Source organism: Coregonus clupeaformis, chromosome 17 (assembly GCF_020615455.1).
Source record: "Coregonus clupeaformis isolate EN_2021a chromosome 17, ASM2061545v1, whole genome shotgun sequence".
NCBI classification, from domain to species: Eukaryota; Metazoa; Chordata; class Actinopteri; order Salmoniformes; family Salmonidae; genus Coregonus; species Coregonus clupeaformis.
In genome coordinates, this window is record NC_059208.1 from 27,103,632 (window position 1) to 27,126,308 (window position 22,677).

The 22,677-nt window shown below is 44.0% G+C and overlaps 1 protein-coding gene across 2 annotated transcripts; it reads left to right on the plus strand.

Annotated features, from left to right (window-relative positions):
• Positions 1-691: 691 nt before the first annotated feature.
• Positions 692-22,266, plus strand: LOC121562833. Of its 2 annotated transcripts, none has more exons than XM_045226255.1 (8): positions 692-818; positions 14,332-14,392; positions 14,930-14,968; positions 15,224-15,256; positions 15,937-16,032; positions 16,325-16,393; positions 17,037-17,079; positions 18,935-22,266. In XM_045226255.1, the coding sequence occupies exons 2-8, from the start codon at positions 14,341-14,343 to the stop codon at positions 18,978-18,980; spliced, it is 378 nt and encodes a 125-aa protein (XP_045082190.1). In that variant the 5' UTR covers positions 692-818; positions 14,332-14,340; the 3' UTR covers positions 18,981-22,266. The 2 variants fall into 2 exon arrangements, with proteins under 2 accessions (XP_045082190.1, XP_045082191.1); XM_045226256.1 differs by lacking the exon at positions 692-818 and adding an exon at positions 3,415-3,500.
• Positions 22,267-22,677: the final 411 nt, after the last annotated feature.

Sequence of the window (22,677 nt, forward strand, 5' to 3'; positions counted from 1 at the left end):
ACTGACCGGACGACACCCTGAGGAGGTGGGAGGAGTGGGTGCAGTTAATGCCCACAATAGAAGGCATATGGGCACAGTCTTTGTTTGGCCAGGGGAGAGGTAGACATACTGGGTGAAGCTGCTGTAGAGATCCTGCACACTGACAGAGGTCGATGATCTGGACGTGATGGTTACCTCATGACGGACATCAGCACCTGGATAGTTATGCTGGGGGAACATCATAAGGAACTTCCCACTAGTTGAACTGGCCCAGCATATGCCTGATGAAAAAAAATATTAAACTTCATACATCTAGTGCAGTCATAGGCAATACATTTACAAAAGCGTAATAGTGACTAGAATGGGCAGACTATAGGACATTCCCATGTTTAAACTAAAATGGGGCTAATGAGATGTCTTCAATCTGAAAAAGCTATAAATTGTACAAACACTAGTCGAGGAGAGCAAATAAATATGTTATGAAGCTAAATGTTGGAACATTGCATTTGCAGAAAAGTGACCGCTTTCACAGCGCACACTGATCACCTGTAAGTAAAACCTACTGTATATGTTTCATGCCAAGCTAAGAGCACTGAGCAGTGTGTAACTACTGGAAAACAGATAACACTATCAGGGCAGGTGTCAGATTTCACCTGGCTCAGCAGCCAATGAGAGAATTCAGAGCACAGTTCCTAGTTCCTAACCCCTGTCTGATGTGCACCTGTGCGCACATTCTCAGGAAGTTCCCATGTTGCCAGGGATCACAACGACAGTGGAACAAAACATAGCAGTGGTCTAGAATCAACTCTGCACAGCTAGAAGTGTCAACACGACCTGAGGTGAGTGATGCTTTCCATATAAACTTAGAATGTAGCAAGAGCCTTGATTAAAAGATGTCAGCTGTGTGGCAAACATTACGTTAAAACTATCCACTTTCAGCACTGTCTTGTATAATTTAGGATGTGGGACTGTGAAGAAACTGCTTTAGTATTCTTTGCATGAGCAGTTTGAGCTGTTAAACACATTTTTGTAATACTTATTTTGTAAGAACACATGTCCGGGGCAGGACTAGTTAATGATTGACAGTCGACAAGTGGGTTATAATGCTTACATTGAGGGATAACCACTACAGAAAAGCTTTGGTTTAATATGGACATCCTCTAAAGCATAACCTACAGACATTTTAAAAAATAAAAACATTTTTAGTCATTTAGCAGACGCTCTTATCCAGAGCGACTTACAGTTAGTAAGTGCATTTTCATACTGGCCCCCCGTGGGAAACGAACCCACAACCCTGGCGTTGCAAGCGCCATGCTCTACCAACTGAGCTACAGGGGACTACAAAGGTGCTCTGTTAACAAGTATGTTCATTTTAAACCAAAACCTCAGTTACTGCGCTGCCAACAATCCTAAATAGCTTAGTTTTAATCAACACCAATGTGAATAAGACAGAGAGGGAAGAGAGGTGACTGTCTAAACTGTAGCTTCAGCACTTTACATTCTGCATGTCAAAAGCCATTATAAGCTGCCAGACAATGCACTAATCTAGCATTTCTTGTCAGATGGTTGCAAGCTTCCATTGGAGGACCCATGACCACCTGATTAACAAATGGGAGAGAAGGGCCTAATTAGAAGTCTACTAAGGTGCCCCCAGCATTACCATGACATTAAATGGCACTATGCTAAGGGATAGAATATCAGGCTGGCACAATATCCAGGCAGGTCAATGTCTTCATTATCTAAAGAACTGAGACACAGGTAGCCCCACCCCACTAATAACACAAAACTATACAAATAGTTACTCAGAGTCAGAGGATAACTGTTGAGTCTTGAGTGGCTTAAGGCAGAGGGAAGGGCAACATAACAGTATGTTGAATATGTGGATTACATGAGTCTTCACAAGATATTTAATGTAAATGTAATGTCTATCCTGAGTGATGATTCACACCACACATACAGTATGGCATAACTTATTAAGAGAAAGCTTACAACTCAGTATTGGCCTAATTGGCCTGCATGTCAATCCAAGGCTTGGGCCAAGACCTACAACCTTTATCTTGCATAAATAAACAAATTGGGTGATATTTCACTTGAGTCACAATGATGGGAATTACATTGAATGGCACACATTGTAACTAAGCAAAGGCAGCATGAGGGAACCAGGGCCAGCCCTTGCCTTTTGGGGGCCCCCACCTCGCGGGTAAATGTTTGAGTGGTCGCCCTCTTGACGTGCCCAGTCGGTAATTCAGCCATTATTATTACAAGTTTAGACTCAGCCGGGGCCCTAGGCAACCACCTATGGGGGCCCTGGGCAACAAGCTATGTCACTTATGCCCAGGGGTGGCCCTGGAGAGAACACAGAAATACCCTGAAGGACTCCATCAATCTATTTCAAGAGTTTTCCAATGACCTTGCACACAGAAGTCACACACACATTGTCTGGAAATATGCAAAAGGAAAAGGCTTGCTAAACCATAAGAGGGATGCAGTACTTACCAATAACTAAGAGGTAGCACACCTGGAACAGCAACATAAACTTAATTGTTGGGAACAGAAACAGTTGTTTAGTTGGATCAAATGAACAGAAAAACAACTATATTTAGATTGTCGTATTTTTTGTTGAAGAAATACTTTGCTAACCCCAAATTCACACACATGATAATTGAAGCATTTGCACAGGCAGAAAACAATTCTGATAGTTCTTCCACTAATTGGTATTTTGACCAATCACATCAGATCTTTTTACATCTGATCTTTTTCTAAAGACCAATTAGTGGGAAAAAAGATCAGAATTGGTCTGCCTGTCTAAACACAGCCATCGACTGAATTGCAGTTGGTGACTGATCTATAAATCACCTTGCACTATAAATAACTATTCATTATTATTTATAGATCAGTCAGACAGTGACACTTTGCCCACAATGTATCACGGATTTGATGCTCTCAAACACAGGCAAGGTGTTGATTGCTGGCCGTAATTAGCTCAGATTGACAGGTGAGTTTGAGCTTCGCTCAAGGAGGGAACAACATGAACACGTGTTACACTGCAATACCTCTCTCTTTCGAAGAAGGGCTGTAAAATTGACTTCAGTGTCACAACCAAATGATAGTGCTTTCATTTCAGAACATTGCAATGGAAAATTCAAACGTTCAATTTCATCTTCAAACCAACATCTTCACTGTAAGTGCTGCTATAAAAGACAACTGCCGCATATGTGTCTCTTTATTGTATAGGCCTAGGTGTACTCTAACACAAGGGTATTTTTCATATCTTCCCTGCAAAACATCCGCGCAAACATTATGTCAATGACTTATTTAGGGTATTTCTTTCTTCTAAGCGATGTGATAAATTGCCAGTGAATTTCCTTTTAGTTTTTTCGAACATGTTCCTCTGAACTTGGCCCTTGCAGCAGCACAGTGCTTCCTGCCACAGGCGTGTGAACATCTTGCAGGTTCATTTTAGTCTCATAATAGTCTATTGTGAAACACAGCTGGTCGCACGGTGCAGAAAGTCAGTGTAGGTGAGTACCTTTGCGTGGGCACCAGACAGAACCAAATCTATAATAACTCTAACATTTATAGACTATGACATTATAGAAGACAGTCTGAAGTGTACTATGTGAAAATGCTTTATTTAAAATCTTTTGGTGTTTTTTAATATATATAGTTTAATTGGTGTTGAAATGGCTCGACACAAGTTGAGTAAATGTCAGCTCATGTTCTGTTGTTGGTTGTCTGGGGCTGATATATTAATACAAACATTATAAAATAGGCTACAGTAGCCTCAGTCTTTCCTACATAGGAAACCAGGTAACTTTTGCACAGATTCTGTGATGTGTTGGCTACCTGAACAAGAGAAGTGAAACAGTGAAATTACATATTTTATGATCATATTAATATGAGAGCAAAAACATTGGCAAAAGCTGGAGAAAAGGGTATTATGGATTTCTACTTAGGCTAAATAGGCTTATTGGTATGTGTTTTGTTGTCTTGCTAATATTGGTCTCTGTTGGAGCAGAAACCATTCACCCTTTCTGTGCACTGCAGTGTACTGTCTTTTCTTCTGTACGGCTGCCAAAGCAGAACGAGTTTGCCTTTATAACTATTTTATCAGCCAGCTAATGACTAAGGCAGGGTACTGAACCTAAACGTTCTGTTTGTAAGCTGTCCTAACTGTGTAATGATAATGACTCACAGAAAGTTCTCTCATTCAAATTGTGGCTGGATTGAAACACTGAAGCAGTTATTCCGTTTTTGTGTATTCATTCTCAACCACATAGTTGAGGTGATCCTAATGTTTTGCTAAGTTTGTTTATTGGCAGTCATTAACATTGGACCTATAGGCTACTACCTGCCTCACTGCCCTTTATATGATGAACTCCAAATGGTCCCCTGGTAGAGCATGGCGCTTGCAACGCCAGGGTTGTGGGTTCGTTTCCCACAGGGGGCCAGTATGAAAATGTATGCACTCACTAACTGTAAGTCGCTCTGGATAAGAGCGTCTGCTAAAATGTAGTTACAGTAAGCTTCAAATGTAATGACTAGTCCCATAATGAAGTAGATTTATAGTCTGTTGTGTTGATAAGGGCTGTAGCCTCAGACAGAGAAGGAGCGATCACACAGTCAGGCTTTATGACTCAACACGAAACACAGACAAGACAGTCATTCTCTCACTTCCTGTCTTGTGCACACGTGTGCCTGTGTGTCTGCAATGTGTTTTTGTGTTTGCTTGTGTGTGTCAGCCTGACCTGAATATTTTCTCAGATCAAACAACCAAGTTTTTAGAGACCTTTAGTTCTACTATACTAAAGAGTGGTGGAAGCCCACATTGACATCAAATGGTTCAAACTTGTTGGGAGAAGTCTGTGCGCACAGAGCAGCCAAGGCAGAGGATATTGAACATTTGTTTGAATCAACTGTATTTCTGAGAGGGATGTGAGACCCAACTGTGAAGGTCTAGATTATTAAGAGGCTCGGATGAACATGGAATACTGTAAAATGTAAATGTAAATGAAATCCTTCAGTGAGCTTGAAACCTGAGGGGGTGTCTAGGTCAGTGTTTACACTCAATTATTTTCCAGGCAGGATGCAAAGGCCCATAAATCAATATCCCGGGCTTCTAAAAGTTTAAATTGAAATCACTTGAAGACTTCTTCTCTTAGAGAACACAGAGCTAGGCTGAGGAGCCCGCCACAGCTTTACAGGTGTAGAGAAAACACTGGTCTGGTCCAGGTATGTAGGGATTAGTCTGGTCATGGTGATAGTGCTGTTTCATTAACAAAACAAAGAACAGCAGCAGCATCTCTCCATCAGATGGCTGTTGAAGATGTTTTGTCTAATTGAATAGCATTAAAGTTTCCCTGAACGATGGCGCTGATGGGGTACAGCGCTACACTGAAGTGAGACACAGTATACTCCTATATAACACTGTTATGCAAGTCAGCGAGCCATGGGCCAAACACATCACATGCACAATGTACTGTACTTCAGTAATGGTAGTCGCAACAGTCAGCACAGTGGTCATCATCATGTCAGAATCAATTCTTAGTCTTGTGACTGTCTCTGTTGTCTGCAGTTCCTTTTGTTGGTCAGTCAGATAGAGAGATGCTCAGACAGATCCTCAGGCAGACAGAAAGCAGAATCTGGGGCCTTGTTTAAAATGTTCCATTCGGTTCTGTGATGATGATGATAGCATGTCTGCAAAGGGATGGTCACATCCTCTCTGTGTACTTTGCTACTGTGGGTTTCATCCTGAAACTGCCCATTTCTTCATTTGGTTCACAAACACAGCCAGCCCAGTGCCACACTCGGATGTTGCCTGATGCTGAATTGCTTCATGGCAACCTGTGGGCATGCTCTCAATAGCAGGTAATGTCCTCTGACTGTGTTTATGTGCATATTTACCTGCTCCATTATTGTTGTTTGTGGCCTGTTGCCATAGTGTAAGGGCCATTTGTTGTTTATGGGTTATAGAAAGAGGCTATTTGCATTTAACTCACCTAGATAAACGGCTTCTGTGGAGGAGACAGTTGAGTAAATATTTCAATATAAATATTTTCTCCCTTCACTGAACAATAGAAAGCAGAGCTACCACATTTTGAAATTGAATGGCAATGAATAACAAATAATCTGGTAGCTATCTCTCCCTCTCTCCCTCTCTTCTTTATATATGTTAATCTTTTGCTCTCTTGTTATATTTCTGTCTGTTTGTTCTTGCTGTGCTGTATGATAAAAACTGTATGATAAAAGTTTAATCTAGCTTTTCTCTCTGTCTCTCTGTCTTTCTCTCTTTGTCTGTCACTCTCTCTATCTTGCCACATTAGTGGGGGTTTTTCACTCACGTCATTTATGTCAGTCATGTGTGTTCGTGAGAGACAGAGATAGTGGCATTTATTCATCTAGCTGCCTGTCTGGGAAAAAATGTATGTATATGTTTGTGTGATTGTTATAATTTTTTTATAAAATCAAATTTTATTTGTCACATACACGAGTTTAACAGATGTTATTGTGGGTGTAGCGAAATGCTTGTGCTTCTAGCTCCGACAATACAGTCATATCTAACAAGTAATATCTAACAATTTCACAACATATACCCAATACACACAAAACTAGTAAGGAATGGAATTAAGAATACATATATGGACGAGCAATGACAGAGCGACATGGACTAAGATACAGTGGAATATTATAGAATACAGTATATACATGAGATGAGTAATGCAAGATATGTAACTAGTGACTAGTGTTCCATTTATTAAAGTGGCCAATGTGCTAGTGAAGGCTATTTAACAGTCTGATGGCCTTGAGATAGAAGCTGTTTTTCATTCTCTCGGTCCCAGCTTTGATGCACCTGTACTGACCTCGCCTTTTGGATGATAGCGGGGTGAACAGGCAGTGGCTCGGGTGGTTGATGTCCTTGATGATGTTTTTGGCCTTCCTGTGACACCGGGTGCTATAGGTGTCCTGGAGGGCAGGTAGTTTGCCCCCAGTAATGCGTTCGGCAGACTGCACCACCCTCTGGAGAGCCCAGCGGTTGCAGGCAGTGTGGTTGCCGTACCAGGCGGTGATACAGCCCGACAGGATGCTCTCAATTGTGCATCTGTAAAAGTTTGAGAGGGTATTAGGTGCCAAGCCAAATTTCTTCAGCCTCCTGAGCCTTCTTCACCACACTGTCTGCGTGGGTGGACCATTTCAGTTTGTCAGTGTCATGCCCTGGCTCTGGGGAGGCTTGTATGTTGAGCCAGGGTGTGAGTGTTCTTTGTTTTTCTAGTTCATGTATGTCTATGTTGGCCAGAGTGGTTCTCAATCAGAGGCAACGAGTGTCAGCTGTTTCTGGTTGTCTCTGATTGGGAACCATATTTAGACAGGCTGTGTTCCCACAGTGTTTGTGGGATCTTGTTCCAGTGTGGTTTGTGTTAGACCGAGGACGTCACGTTATCGTTTGTTGTTTTGTTCGTGTAATCATTAAATAAAAAGTATGTTCGCCTTCAACGCTGCGCCTTGGTCCTCTGTATCCGACGATCGTGACAGTCAGTGATGTGTACGCTAAGAAACTTGAAGCTTTCCACCTTCTCCACTGTGGTCCCGTCGATGTGGATAGGGGGATGCACCCACTGCTGTTTCCTGAAGTCCATGATCATCTCCTTTGTTTTGTTGACGTTGAGTGAGAGGTTATTTTCCTGGCAACACACTCCCAGAGCCCTCACCTCCTCCCTGTAGGCTGTCTCATCATTGTTGGTAATCAAGCCTACAACTGTTACAGTGAGGGAAAAAAGTTTTTGATCCATTTACATTTTACATTTACATCATTTAGCAGACGCTCTTATCCAGAGCGACTTACAAATTGGTGCATTCACCTTATAGCCAGTGGGATAACCACTTTACAATATATATCTATATTTTTTTGGGGGGGGTGTGGGGTAAGGGGGGGTAGAAGGATTACTTTATCCTATCCCAGGTATTCCTTAAAGAGGTGGGGTTTCAAGTGTCTCCGGAAGGTGGTGAGTGACTCCGCTGTCCTGGCGTCGTGAGGGAGCTTGTTCCACCATTGGGGTGCCAGAGCAGCGAACAGTTTTGATTGGGCTGAGCGGTAACTGTGCTTCCGCAGAGGTAGGGGGGCCAGCAGGCCAGAGGTGGATGAACGCAATGCCCTCGTTTGGGTGTAGGGACTGATCAGAGCCTGAAGGTACGGAGGTGCCGTTCCCCTCACAGCTCTGTAGGCAAGCACCATGGTCTTGTAGCAGATGCGAGCTTCAACTGGAAGCCAGTGGATTGTGCGGAGGAGCGAGGTGACGTGAGAGAACTTGGGAAGGTTGAACACCAGACGGGCTGCGACATTCTGGATGAGTTGTAGGGGTTTAATGGCACAGGCAGGGAGCCCAGCCAACAGCGAGTTGCAGTAATCCAGACGGGAGATGACAAGTGCCTGGATTAGGACCTGTGCCGCTTCCTGTGTAAGGCAGGGTCGTACTCTCCGGATATTGTAGAGCATGAACCTACAGGATCGGGTCACCGCCTTGATGTTAGCGGAGAACGACAGGGTGTTGTCCAGGGTCACGCAAAGGCTCTTCGCACTCTGGGAGGAGGACACAACAGAGTTGTCAACCGTGATGGCGAGATCATGGAATGGGCAGTCCTTCCCCGGGAGGAAGAGCAGCTCCGTCTTGCCAAGGTTCAGCTTGAGGTGGTGATCCGTCATCCACACTGATATGTCTGCCAGACATGCAGAGATGTGATTCGCCACCTGGTTATCAGAAGGGGGAAAGGAGAAGATTAGTTGTGTGTCGTCTGCGTAGCAATGATAGGAGAGGCCATGTGAGGATATGACAGAGCCAAGTGACTTGGTGTATAGCGAGAATAGGAGAGGGCCTAGAACTGAGCCCTGGGGGACACCAGTGGTGAGAGCACGTTGTGCGGAGACAGATTCACGCCACGCCACTTGTTAGGAGCGACCTGTCAGGTAGGACGCAATCCAAGAGTGAGCCGCGCCGGAGATGCCCAACTCGGAGAGGGTGGAGAGGAGGATCTGATGGTTCACAGTATCAAAGGCAGCAGACAGGTCTAGAAATACAAGAGCAGAGGAGAGAGAGTTAGCTTTAGCAGTGCGGAGAGCCTCCGTGACACAGAGAAGAGCAGTCTCAGTTGAATGACCAGTCTTGAAACCTGACTGGTTTGGATCAAGAAGGTCATTCTGAGAGAGATAGAAAGAGAGTTGGCTAAAGACGGCACACTCAAGAGTTGGAAGGGACATAGCCAGCGGTCAAGGATGAGTTGATGAGTGAGGTGAGGTAAGGGAGAAGGTCACCAGAGATGGTCTGGAGAAGAGAGGAGGGGATAGGGTCAAGCGGGCAGGTTGTTGGGCGGCCGGCCGTCACAAGTCGCAAGATTTCATCTGGAGAGAGAGGGGAGAAAGAAGTCAAAGCATAGGGTAGGGCAGTGTGAGCAGGACCAGCAGTGTCATTTGACTTAACAAACGAGGATCGGATGTCGTCAACCTTCTTTTCAAAATGGTTGACGAAGTCATCCACAGAGAGGGAGGAGGGCTTCAGCAGGGAGGAGAAGGTGGCAAAGAGCTTCCTAGGGTTAGAGGCAGATGCTTGGAATTTAGAGTGGTAGAAAGTGGCTTTAGCAGCAGAAATATGAAGAAAATGTAGAGAGGAGGGAGTGAAAAGATGCCAGGTCCGCAGGGAGTCTAGTTTCCCTCCATTTCCGCTTGGCTGCCCGGAGCCCTGTTCTGTGAGCTCGCAATGAGTCGTCAAGCCACGGAGCAGGAGGGGAGGACCGAGCCGGCCGGGAGGATAGGGGACATAGAGAGTCAAAGGATGCAGAAAGGGAGGAGAGGAGGGTTGAGGAGGCAGAATCAGGAGATTGGAGGGAGAAGGATTGAGCAGAGGGAAGAGATGATAGGATGGAAGAGGAGAGAGTAGCTGGAGAGAGAGAGCGAAGGTTGCGACGGCGCATTACCATCTGAGTAGGGGCAGAGTGAGTAGTTTTGGAGGAGAGCGAGAGAGAAAAGGATACAAAGTAGTGGTCGGAGACTTGGAGGGGAGTTGCAGTGAGGTTAGTAGAAGAACAGCATCTAGTAAAGATGAGGTCAAGCGTATTGCCTACCTTGTGAGTAGGGGGGGACGGTGAGAGGGTGAGGTCAAAAGAGGAGAGGAGTGGAATGAAGGAGGCAGAGAGAAATGAGTCAAAGGTAGACGTAGGGAGGTTGAAGTCACCCAGAACTGTGAGGGGTGAGCCATTCTCAGGAAAGGAACTTATCAAGGCGTCAAGCTCATTGATGAACTCTCCAAGGGAACCTGGAGGGCGATAAATGACAAGGATGTTAAGCTTGAATGGGCTAGTGACTGTGACAGCATGGAATTCAAATGAGGAGATAGACAGATGGGTCAGGGGAAAAATTGAGAATGTCCACTTGGGAGAGATGAGGATTCCTGTGCCACCACCCCGCTGACCAGATGCTGTCGGGGTATGCGAGAACACATGGTCAGACGAGGAGAGAGCAGTAGGAGTAGCAGTGTTTTCAGTGGTAATCCATGTTTCCGTCAGTGCCAAGAAGTCGAGGGACTGGAGGGTAGCATAGGCATGATCCCCTGCTGATTTTGTACGTTTGCCTACTGACAAAGAAATGATCAGTCTATAATTTTAATGGTAGGTTTTTTTGAACAGTGAGAGACAGAATAACAACAAAAAAATCCAGAAAAACGCATGTCAAAAATGTTATAAATTGATTTCCATTTTAATGAGGGAAATAAGTATTTGACCCCCTCTCAATCAGAAAGATTTCTGGCTCCCAGGTGTCTTTTAAACAGGTAACGAGCTGAGATTAGGAGCACACTCTTAAAGGGAGTGCTCCTAATCTCAGTTTGTTACCTGTATGAAAGACACCTGTCCACAGAAGCAATCAATCAATCAGATTCCAAACTCTCCACCATGGCCAAGACCAAAGAGCTCTCCAAGGATGTCAGGGACAAGATTGTAGACCTACACAAGGCTAGAATGGGCTACAAGACCATCACCAAACAGCTTGGTGAGAAGGTGACAACAGTTGGTGCGATTATTCGCAAATGGAGGAAACACAAAAGAACTGTCAACTCCCTCGGCCTGGGGCTCATGCAATATCTCACCTTGTGGAGTTGCAATGATCATGAGAACGGTGAGGAATCAGCCCAGAACTACACGGGAGGATCTTGTCAATGATCTCAAGGCAGCTGGGACCATAGTCACCAAGAAAACAATTGGTAACACACTACGCCGTGAAGGACTGTTTGCCAATGATTCAGAGGAGAACTGGGTGAAAGTGTTGCGGTCAGATGAGACCAAAATGGAGCTCTTTGGCATCAACTCAACTCGACGTGTTTGGAGGAGGAGGAATGCTGCCTATGACTCCAAGAACACCATCCCCACCGTCAAACATGGAGGTGGAAACATTATGCTTTGGGGGTGTTTTTCTACTAATGGGACAGGACAACTTCACCACATGAAAGGAACAATGGACGGGGCCATGTACCGTCAAATCTTGGGTGAGAACCTCCTTCCCTCAGCCAGGGCATTGAAAATGGGTCGTGGATGGGTATTCCAGCATGACAATGACCCAAAACACACGGCCAAGGCAACAAAGGAGTGGCTCAAGAAGAAGCACATTAAGGTCCTGGAGTGGCCTAGCCAGTCTCCAGACTTTAATCCCATAGAAAATCTGTGGAGGGAGCTGAAGGTTCGAGTTGCCAAACGTCAACCTCGAAACCTTAATGACTTGGAGAAGATCTGCAAAGAGGAGTGGGACAAAATTCCTCCTGAGATGTGTGCAAACCTGGTGGTCAACTACAAGAAACGTCTGACCTCTGTGATTGCCAACAAGGGTTTTACCACCAAGTACTAAGTCATATTTTGCAGAGGGGTCAAATACTTATTTCCCTCATTAAAATGCAAATCAATTCATAACATTTTTGACATGCGTTTTTCAGGATTTTTTTGTTGTTATTCTGTCTCTCACTGTTCAAGTAAACCTACCATTAAAATTATAGACTGATCATTTCTTTGTCAGTGGGCAAACGTACAAAATCAGCAGGGGATCAAATACTTTTTTCCCTCACTGTATGTCATCTGCAAACTTGATGATTGAGTTGGAGGCGTACTTGGCCACGCAGTCATGGGTGAACAGGGAGTACAGGAGGGGAATGAGCACCCACCCTTGTGGGGCCCCAGTGTTGAGGATCAGCGAAGTGGAGATGTTGTTTCTTACCATCACCACCTGGGAGCGGCCCGTCAGGAAGTCCAGGACCCAGTTGCACAGGGCGGGGTTCAGACCCAGGTTCTCGAGCTTAATGATGAGCTTGGAGGGTACAATGGTGTTGAATGCTGAGCTATAGTCAATGAACAGCATTCTTACATAGGTATTCCTCTTGTCCAGATGGGATAGGGCAGTGTGCAGTGTGATGGCGATTGCATCGTCTGTGGATCTATTGGGGCGGTAAGCAAATTGAAGTGGGTTTAGGGTGACAGGTAAGGTAGAGGTGATATGATCCTTGACTAGTCTCTCAAAGCACTTCATGATGACAGAGGTGAGTGCTACGGGGCGATAGTCATTTAGTTCAGTTACCTTTGTTTTCTTGGGTACAGGAACAATGGTGGCCATCTTGAAGCATGTGGGGACAGCAGACTGGGATAAGGAGAGATTGAGTATGTCCGTAAACAAACCAGCCAGCTGGTCTGCGCATGCTCTGGGGGGTGTTGTTATCATTCAGAATGTAACCCTATAAACAAGATCAAGATGTTATTTGGGACAGGCTTAGCCAGCGAGGTATGCTGCTCCGCTCAACGTGTGTGTATTGGGACAAAAACACAAGGGGAAACAAATGGCAGTAAAACAAGGCTTTTGTTTGGGCAATAATCTAATTTGTACATGTTGCCTTGACTCTTGATGTCTTCACACTGCCAAGGTAAACAAATATATGGCAACACTGTCCCAACTGGAAGTTCAACTGGACTTCCGTAACATATTATTGGGGGTAGAGGGCAATAAGGATAGGGGGTAGGAGGTTGGTGGAAACTCCCCAGGCAGCCTCTCGAAGCCCTGGTGTACAGCCTGTCCAATGTCCCAACAATGCAGTTAATCTCCGTTCACTTCCCAGAGCCCTCACATAGTACTGTAGTCATTAGCTAGAGGAAGCAGGGTCCTTGTACACAATGGGCATCGCTGACAATGTGGGGGAGGGCAGCAGTAGCAGCATTTGCTCCATTTCTCTAAGGGGGAATTCTCCCACCACTCTACCCCTGGTTCCCTTGTAGAGCAGAGGCTTCTGGGCCCATGCCAGGGAGCCGTGTTATATTTGAGCACCGAAGCGTCATCCGCCCAGTCGGACATTGACTAGGGAAGAGGTCATTCCCAAGCCTGGGCCCATTTTAAAAATACAGCCGATTGTACTGCGGCTGGCCAGCTGGTCAAGGCTTTGTTTAGCTAGGAACAGCTGTGTTCCACATCTGTATGTTGGAGAGATGAGCGAATAGAGGAAGAGAACAGACTCTGTTCTGGGCCCGCTGCCACCAGGAAGTAGTGTGAGGTTTCTCAAGAAGGCGGCAAAAAAATAAATCCCACTCGCAGCTAAAGCTGATGTGACTGTTAGGCCATCTTCCAAAGTGGAGCTGACAGAAACTTAAATATTTGTTTAATTACGAATAACTTTTCAGTGTCTAAACAGAGGGTGACAGCGTTTAATGCCTAACACGCCGTAAATTAATTACCTTTACCAATCATAATGATGAAAATGACTGGTTAGAACACAGTGCTGTGGCTTAACGCACCATTCAAACCGTTACACACACAGTACACACAGTCACACACAATCACACAAGACAAAATGTAAAGGTACACCGATTCACCCATAGTCACACACAGTTACACACCGTTACCCAGGTGGGAGGGGAAAGTGTTGAAAAGGCACTTCATGCCAGCTGGCTGTGACTGAGTTCTCAGAGAGGGACAGGGTTACTTTCTGCTGAGCACTGGGAAACACAGTTTACATCCACCCCTACCCCCTGAGACAAGATATACATCGTCCTCTAACATCAGGGCAGTGCTTGTGCCACCTGGATGGAGTTGTGTCATCATGATAGTCACTGTCGTTATTGCAGAATATAGTGTTCCCAATACCTGTCATTTTCCATTGACTACCTGTGGTTCTGAGGTAAACCTAAATGTTTGAGTAAACAACAGACAGCCTCAACAAGACTATAGATGACTCTCGCTTTCGCTTTTTCAAACGGGAAGATTTTCATTTTTCACACACATCAATAGCAGAATATTAATGACTGGTATTTATAACTTTGTTTCTTCTCCTCTCTCCCCTCCAGCATTCGAAGATGTTGCGATTGCTGTTTCTGTGTCTGATTGTGACTCTGCGAGGAGCTGCTGGTACGTATCGTATGTTCTCACCTTCCCACTACGCTCTGGCAGAAGACACTGAGACACTGATAAAGATCTAATCACACAGATCAGCTTTTTATTTTTTTAATGCCTGTATGTGTTCCACACAAGAAATATACACAATCTCTCTCTGAGTCCTATAGCTTCCAGAGATAGCAGAATATTAAGTGGAAAACTCCTTAGAAGAACCTAGGCTGATACTTAAGTATATTTTGAGGAAATAACCTGTGTATGCTACAGTATTGTTTTACTATCTATCTAAAGGTATAGTTAGTTATAATATTAAGACTGATATCTTTACCATGAGCTAAATGCCCTAGCCAGAGAGGTATAGAGTTCATGAGTGAGTATACCATTGAACAGATGGTAGCTCAATCATTCTGTATATCCCACAGTAGTAGTTCATAGGAGAGTAGCCCTGCTCCAGTATTGTGCAGAGATGCATTGAATAACCTTAGTGATGTACAGTAAGATGCTGCTGTGAGTTAATCTGGTCCCATACTCCTCATCTCTTTTCCCATACAGCTTCCTCAGAGGAGAGTGAAGGATCAGCAGATGTAGCAGGTATGGAATACATCTTCATCTGGAAACCAAAGGGGACAAAATCACATGTAGCATGAAATCAGGAGTATTTGAAAAGCGTTTTGCAAATGTTACAAAAGTTATGATTATGTTGAGCCGATAATGTTCCATGAGTGAACCCTCAAATGAAGCACAGCAATATAACTTCTGATAATCTTTAAACGTGTTTAATAATAGCTACTATATATTGATGCTGACTGGGCTTTTTCCTCTTCCTCTGTCCTGAATGTCCCACAGATGGCGACGATGAAGATCTAGTCATACAAAACAGTGAGTTTAGCCCTTTAGCTCGCCCCCTGTTAGAAATGTGATGGGCAAGCAGACCAGTCAGCAGAGTGAGAAGTCACACCCCTGTTACATCACCGTTCCCCCATCATTACCCCCAGAATGGAATAAATTATCTGTGGGGAGAACCCCCCTGTGGATCCATCCAGCAGGAGTTAGACTAGACAGACACGTAGAGATCCCCCCCCCCTCCTCCCCTCCGCCCTGCCAGGGCGCTAATCCACATTGGCATTCTCATTCTCTCCCGGCGCCGCTCGCTGTCACTCTTCATCTTCCCAATGATGTTGCTTCAATATAATTACAGAGCTGTTTAGGACAGGGTTGGCTGCCCCACGTCTTCTGGAGAAACACCTTCTCTCAGCCTGGCCAGGAGAGGAGCTGCACTGCCAAAGCCCTCCTTCCTCCCTCTCCTCCTCATCAGAACCCAGGAGTGAATGTTGAATGAACAATGATTGGCTGGGAGTGAAATCGATCCAATCAGAATGATGATCTGTTAAATCTGCCAGTTCTGTTCCTGCTGCCACGTTGATCAGACAGTGATGGAATTAGTCCATGAAGTCAGTGAGCAGATGAATGTGTGTTTGTTTGTATGTGTCTACTGGTGATATCCTTCTAACAGGAAATGGAGGTCGGAGAATAATTAGGTGTGTCGTTGCCTGTTTCAGTGATCCCAAGGCTCAGGCAAGATCCCGTGGATATCGAACCTGAAACTGGTGATACTGTGGACACAAACAAGGCAACAGGAGACAAAGTAGCAGAAGGTAGGAAAAACTTTGTTTACAACTTGTTCTACTTTTACAGTATGTAAAATGTAAGTAACCTTATTTCTGCATGTCATTAGGCCCATAGGTTCCTTCTTACTTGATGAACTGTAATTGCAATGTGCTATAAATCCATTTATAAGTAAATATTTTAGCAAATTCACACTTCTTGGTTTGTATGAACATTAGCCATGTCATACTAAAATAATTTTGTTCATTAAGCTTGTACGTTCATTTCGTCCCAGTGTGTTGCAACCATCAACTCTTTTTGTCGTGTGTTATCTGCTCTCAGATGGATTCACTACCATTGTCATCATCGTAGCTGTGAGTGTGGTGGCACTATCAATCGTGGTGATAGTAGGTAAGGATTAAAAGTCAAGATAAGACCGAGGCACCCTGAAACAATATCAGACCAGATATACAGGCTACGTGACTGGCTGACCTCTTTTCACACCTCACAACACAACACATTACAGGGCCTGTATCTGGCCCAGTCAGTCAGATCAGAACTAAAGTCTTGACAAAGTAAGGTACTTCTAGTGCCATTTGTTCCCTCACTATTAGAGTATGTCTAGAGGCCTATAGTGTAGTGCTGCTTTTTATGTTATCATTTCAAATGCCCAGGGGCTAAAGGTGGAAATATGCTCCTTATCTTCTGTAAATCTAGCACATTTACAGACATGTTGATAAATCTGAATTGTCAAATAAATGTGTTAAAGTGTGCATAATATATTATTTTCAGTACTGTAAGGAAAGTCAATTTCTGTATGGGCCAAACACATTATTGCTGATGGTTTGATCAGGGACCAGATGTAGCAACCTTTAGAAAAGTGGTTTGTTGAAGTCAGTGAGTTCACAGGCCTACGGCTGTTAGGCCCTTGAGTCAGGTACTTGACCTGATTTACTCCACTTCCAGGGTGTGATGTAAGCTCTAATACTTAAGCAAATGTGAACTATTCTCCAGCGGCAAGGAGAAAATGGTGACCTTTTCTGTTTGTTTTCAGCCATAGTACTGGTCCGGCGCCGCATGCACAACCGACAGCAAGGGTAAGGCCACACTTCTCCATTCACTTTGTCTGAAAGTCTTACAATATGTTGTGCATATTAGGTCTCAGTGTAACCTAGCACCACTAATTTTTCCATTGACACTATCTTCCTGATAAAACTATCAGGGCTGCAATTTTTGTCCGTGGGGGATTCCATTGAGCAGTTATGGAAATTTAGTTAAATTAGACTTTTTAAAGCACGTTGAACTGTAAGTCACTCTGCCTAGTCTCTCCATGTTATTCCCCTCGGAGTGTTTACTTTCCCTAAGAGGAACAGACTTTGGGTGGGCCTTCCTCCAGCACCTAGAGATAATAGAAATCAGTGTCTCTCAGAGAGATATGCATGTTCCACTTAGTCACCCGCTACCTGACTGCCTGCCCGGCTGGAAGGGAGTGACAGAACCAGTCAAGTGAGTAACAGTCCCTCCACCGCACCGCTGGCTTGGCAACACGCTCCGCTACGGCATCATGCCAGCGTAATGTAAAACCAGACAAACTCTTGCTGACGTTGCGAAACTCAATCAGGATGAGCAGATCCACCCAGCCCCTGAGCCGTCGAGCCAGTCTGGACTTGTGCTGCAATTACCTGCACAGCCTGAAGCCATCCAGCCCAATCCACTGCTCTACCTCGCCCCTCCCTCCCTTAACTGTCAACAATGACCCAGAGAGAGCGGTCGGCCCTTCATGACCCCAAAAGGGCAAGACCCAGCCTGCTCCCAGAGCCCAGAGCAGGAATAACATGTCCATAGAAATCTAGAGTATATAGCACATTGCACAGTGAGCAGTAAATCCCAGCTCTGTCACTATGGTATGACAACATTATCTGACAACAACAATCAGAGCACAGAGATCAGCCTTAACCAGTTGAACAGACAGTGAGAGATAGTCAGTTAGTCATTCTCCTGGGGCCCCTGAGGGAGGAGGGAGAAGGGAGGAAGGGCGGTTCTAGTTGATAGCTCTACCTTTGTCCCATGCTAGCCAGAGGTGGCTACGTGCTAGGTAAACTCTCTAACCTCTACCGTTGGCTAGGTCACGTAGCAGCTAGCATGGGACAAAGGAAACTGATTACTCTGGGTCTGTCTTTAGGGTTGTGTAACTGTGCTGAGTGCTGTGGGCTGGCATTCTGCAGAGTAATCAGTTTCCTTTGTCCCATGCTAGCTGCTACGTGACCTAGCCAACGGTAGAGGTTAGAGAGTTTACCTAGCACGTAGCCACCTCTGCGCTATAGATCTGATGATGCAGGCTTAGAAAGAGAAAGGGGTTAAATTCCTCTGCAGGATTAATACTGGGCTCCTAGGGCTGCAGTCAGCTCTGGCTGTGTTGTGGTGTGTGTTGAGTGATAGGTGTGCTGAAAAGAGGCTTATTCGCACAGCAACCCCCGGCTTGTTGGATAAACAGGGAGGCTTGCCAGGGCCATAAGTCCCACCTGGGGAGGGGATGTTTGGAAGTAATGCAGTCGCCATGTAGCACGCCAAACCCCTGCAGCGCGCTATAAACCGACATGCATTTCCTGGATTCCGACAAACAAGGATTGTAGCTACCTGCTTCTCCATGTGCGAACGCGAACAGGCTGTCTTATGGGAAGGATCTCAAAAATTGTAATCCCCAATTCTCCAAAACGTGTAATATTTATATACTGTAGTCTGTACATTTCCCAAGGACATCCAATGTTTCTGAATTGATATATCCCCATAAACTTCTAACAAGGAAATAAATATCACTGACGTGTAATGTTTTTTATATGCTATAGTAGTGAATTAATAATATTTCAGATGTGTAAAGTTTTTTGGAACGGTATAATACATTTTCTCCTCTCCCTCCCCCTCTCTCCCTCTTCTCTCCTGTCCTTTCTTTAGGATCTACTCAGCGCCTGCAGAACAGGGACTGAAAGGAACGGTCTAACCAAAGGATGAGATCCAGTCCCATTGGACGCCTGCAGGGGAGGGCCAATGAACTGAGCTCTACACCATACTGCCCTTTGACCCAGGAAGGGAACACTTTCCACCCCAGCCTGCTCTTACTGAACCACTCACTACTGCTCTCCTCTCTGTGACCGTCTGCTACTGTGTCATGGGTCCCCTCCAAAGCCAGTGTAACTTCGTTTTCTATATTTGGTCTCTTGTTTGTTTCTGTCACACATATCCCAAGGTATGTGTGAATATTTAAAAGGGGCAATCTGCAGTTGCTAAATCCATTTCTGGATGTACTCATTGATTCTTAAATAATATATATGCCTCAGCTTAGTTCAACTGTCGTGCCCCATCAGAACCCAAAACATAAGCTTGTTTTACTCCAATGTTGGCAAACAAATGCTATATAGCCTCAAAACATAGTTAAAACTATAATTTTGATATCATGGATGATCAGTCCTTGCATCCGTAGCTCATAGCCTATGAATTTGAGAATGGTTACATTTCTCCAGCCCCATCCCTCAGTTTTTTACCTAAATAGGGAGAGAACGCTTTGTTATTGTTTCAACTACGGATTGTCCCTTTAAGCTTGGGACACATTGCAAAATTTGGAACCAAAGTTTTGTCATTGGATTCTATTGAGAAACCCTGAAGCCAATGAATGTGACCAAATGTGACAAACTCCTTTTGTCCAAAGGCATATTTTACAAGAAAAACATATATCCCGCTAGAAGTCATTTGCAATTGTTCCGACAGGTTTCTCGGCTCCGTCGCTAAACTAGTCGGTATTCAGAGTTGAATTTGGTGCATTCAGAATGGGCTTGTTTGAATGAGACAAGCAAGTTTAATCCACCCTAAACCAGCCCAGTCCTCACTTCATTTCCCCATTCAGCTCTGTGACTTTTCCTTTCCCTGGCCTATTAGTGACAACAGCCAATGCAGTTGAAAGATAAAGCTTGTTCTCCCCTCTTCTCAACCTTTTGAAGGGAAAAAAAAGGAAAAGAAATGGGTGGAAAAAGCCAGTCAGGTCTGTTTGAACACCCACCTGAGGTGGAGAATGAATCAACCTTTGTGAATGATGTTTTCTTTTCAACCCTCTCTTTCTTTTTGAAACGCTTTCGTTCAAAACGTCAACCACATCACCGATTGTAAATAGCTCTCGGATGGCTGAGGGAAGTCTGATTTTAATGCTTTATAGTGCTGGGACGGGGGTGGGAGAAATCGAGAGGATAAAATAAAGTGCAGGGGTAGGTAGGGTCGGGGGTGAGTGGGGAAATATGATGCCCATGTTTCATTCATACTGAGTATAGGACCACTCCACCATTGCTCCCTCTCTCTCTTTTCATTTAAATGGAAATCAATCGTTCCCCGTGAACAACAGCTTTAGGGCCGAGGTGCTGGCTGGCTTATTTCTTACTCAGCGTTACAGAGAAAATAAGTTGTTTTGGCAGGGATCAGAGGACAGTGGGAGGTGGACATGATGTGCTTTGGCATGACAGGGCTATTCATTTGATGCGTTATCATGCGGGAACAAGGGTTGTTGTGAGTGTGTGCGAATTACACCCAAGATCAAGAAGTTTAGTGTAGTGTTGAAATCACTGGGTCTGTCAAAACAGCATTTCCACTGTCTTTCTCCACTCAACCATACTGCTGTGATGTCATCAGCTGGGGATGGGCTTGGCTGGGTTCCAGGCTGTACAGGAACACCTATGTGTTATTAGCGCCTCCATCTCACTTTGTGTTCTCTGGTTCACTCAATCAGAATTGTCCCAATCTGTTTAAGTTGATGAAATTAAATTAGTAGCTGGTGCTACTAATAGTGAGAAACAGATTGTAAATGCATACAGTGTGTTATGTGTGTGTCTGCATTCTGCATGTGTTTGTGTTTGGGGAGATTGTGTATGTGGGGTTTGATTGAAGCGTCACAACTAGCCCAGGAAGCCTTTCTTCGATGTACTCTAGCTCTGACAGCACTTCAAAAGGAGTTTAATTTGACATACAGTAAAAGAACAAAACAACTTTCACTTTCTCTTTGTATAATGACCACAGTCACATTCAAGAAAGCCTTTTTCGCTACTCAGAAATACCCTTAGAAATACCCTTCACCTACAAAGCAGACATTGTGGTTAGAAGTCAGCGACTAGTCTCTCTAAGATGAGTTTTGCATAGAACAGTTTTTCTTGCTCGTGATACAAAGTACATCTAAGAACCATTCAAGCAAGCATGTTGAATAAGCATGAACCAAACAAAGTGCAAAAATCCTAAAAGAAGTGGTTTGACCTGTGTAATGCTCTGTACGTTCAGCTACACTCGCACATCTCCATGGCATTGTTCTCCTTCAAAGCCACTTCATCTATTGCATTGCTATTGTGAATGCAACAAAACTGATTGTCCTCCATTTATGTCTATTTCTGCCTTACATTGAAAAGGGGATGAGATCTTCACATTTTGTATTTGGAAAAGAGCTCCATGGGCTTTTTCAGCTGTGCAAAAGTTTCTCAAGGCCCATTTTTCATTGAATCTTTTTTTTTTCAAGAGAAAGCATGACCGAGTTCAGCCAATCCCTGACACTGTCAGACATGGCTCTCCAAGAGCCATTACCTATTACACAAAAGTCCTTACACCCACCCCAGCTCAAAAAAAAAAAAACTGCATTTGGTGAGAGTTTAGATTTGTTAAAGGATTGTGCATTCTGTCTTTTGATGAAAATAGGAAAATGTATCAACCAGCAGATTTTGTTTGATGGGCTTGATGAATTTCAGGGATGATGTGTCCTCTGCACAGCAATACGTTATGCAAATGTGTGTACAAAAAAAATGTTTTCTTTGAGAAGTAGCTTTGTGTATTATTATATTGTGTTTTTATGAGATGTCTGATTGTTAACTCAATATTCAAATTATAATTTAGTCTTAATTTTTAAGCACACGTCTTCATCAGTACTCATAATGTAATAATCAATGCTGAAAAACCCTGTACATTCTAATGTTTGCTCAGGATCATTAACTGTTTGTAATGTACAGTAGCAAAGTGTTTCTACAATACTCTATCTCATCCATTCCAATGTCTCTGAATCTGAGTGTATTTTATAATAACTAGACCTGCACTAAAAGTGTAATCTTGCTGTTCTACTTGTACTGTAGGTTTCCACAGCCCTTTAAGAAACATAATCCCACACATTTTCCAATCATTCAATTTAGACTAGCATTACTCATGTTCTGCATATAGCTCTTCTATATTATGGATTATGACTATTTTGACATTAAATATGTTGCGCTATGCTTTGTCTCAACTTGATTGCTTCACAATACACCATATGGACACAGAGCTGGTACACTATGTGGCATAATCCAGAGTTTTGCTAATTTAAATTGTAAATTGTACAGTGAAAAGCCACTAAGAAGCTTAAAATAGCTTCCTCCTAAAACATTTTGTCAGTCTGTTTTCTGAGTAAAGAACATGCTGGAACTACTGACCATCTGTTTTCTTTGTGAGTTGTAAAATACAGGAAAGGGAAGTAAACATGTTTTATCTTTACATCCTGATAACTTTAGGAGTATTTGAAGATTAACAGATAGTGGAATGTTGTTTAGGGCCATTTTATTCACTGGCTTGTATGATGCTCGGCCGTATCTGAGGTAGTGATTTTAATCGTTTTCATAGAAACAGCTTGGATAGAGTTGAGCAGGTTG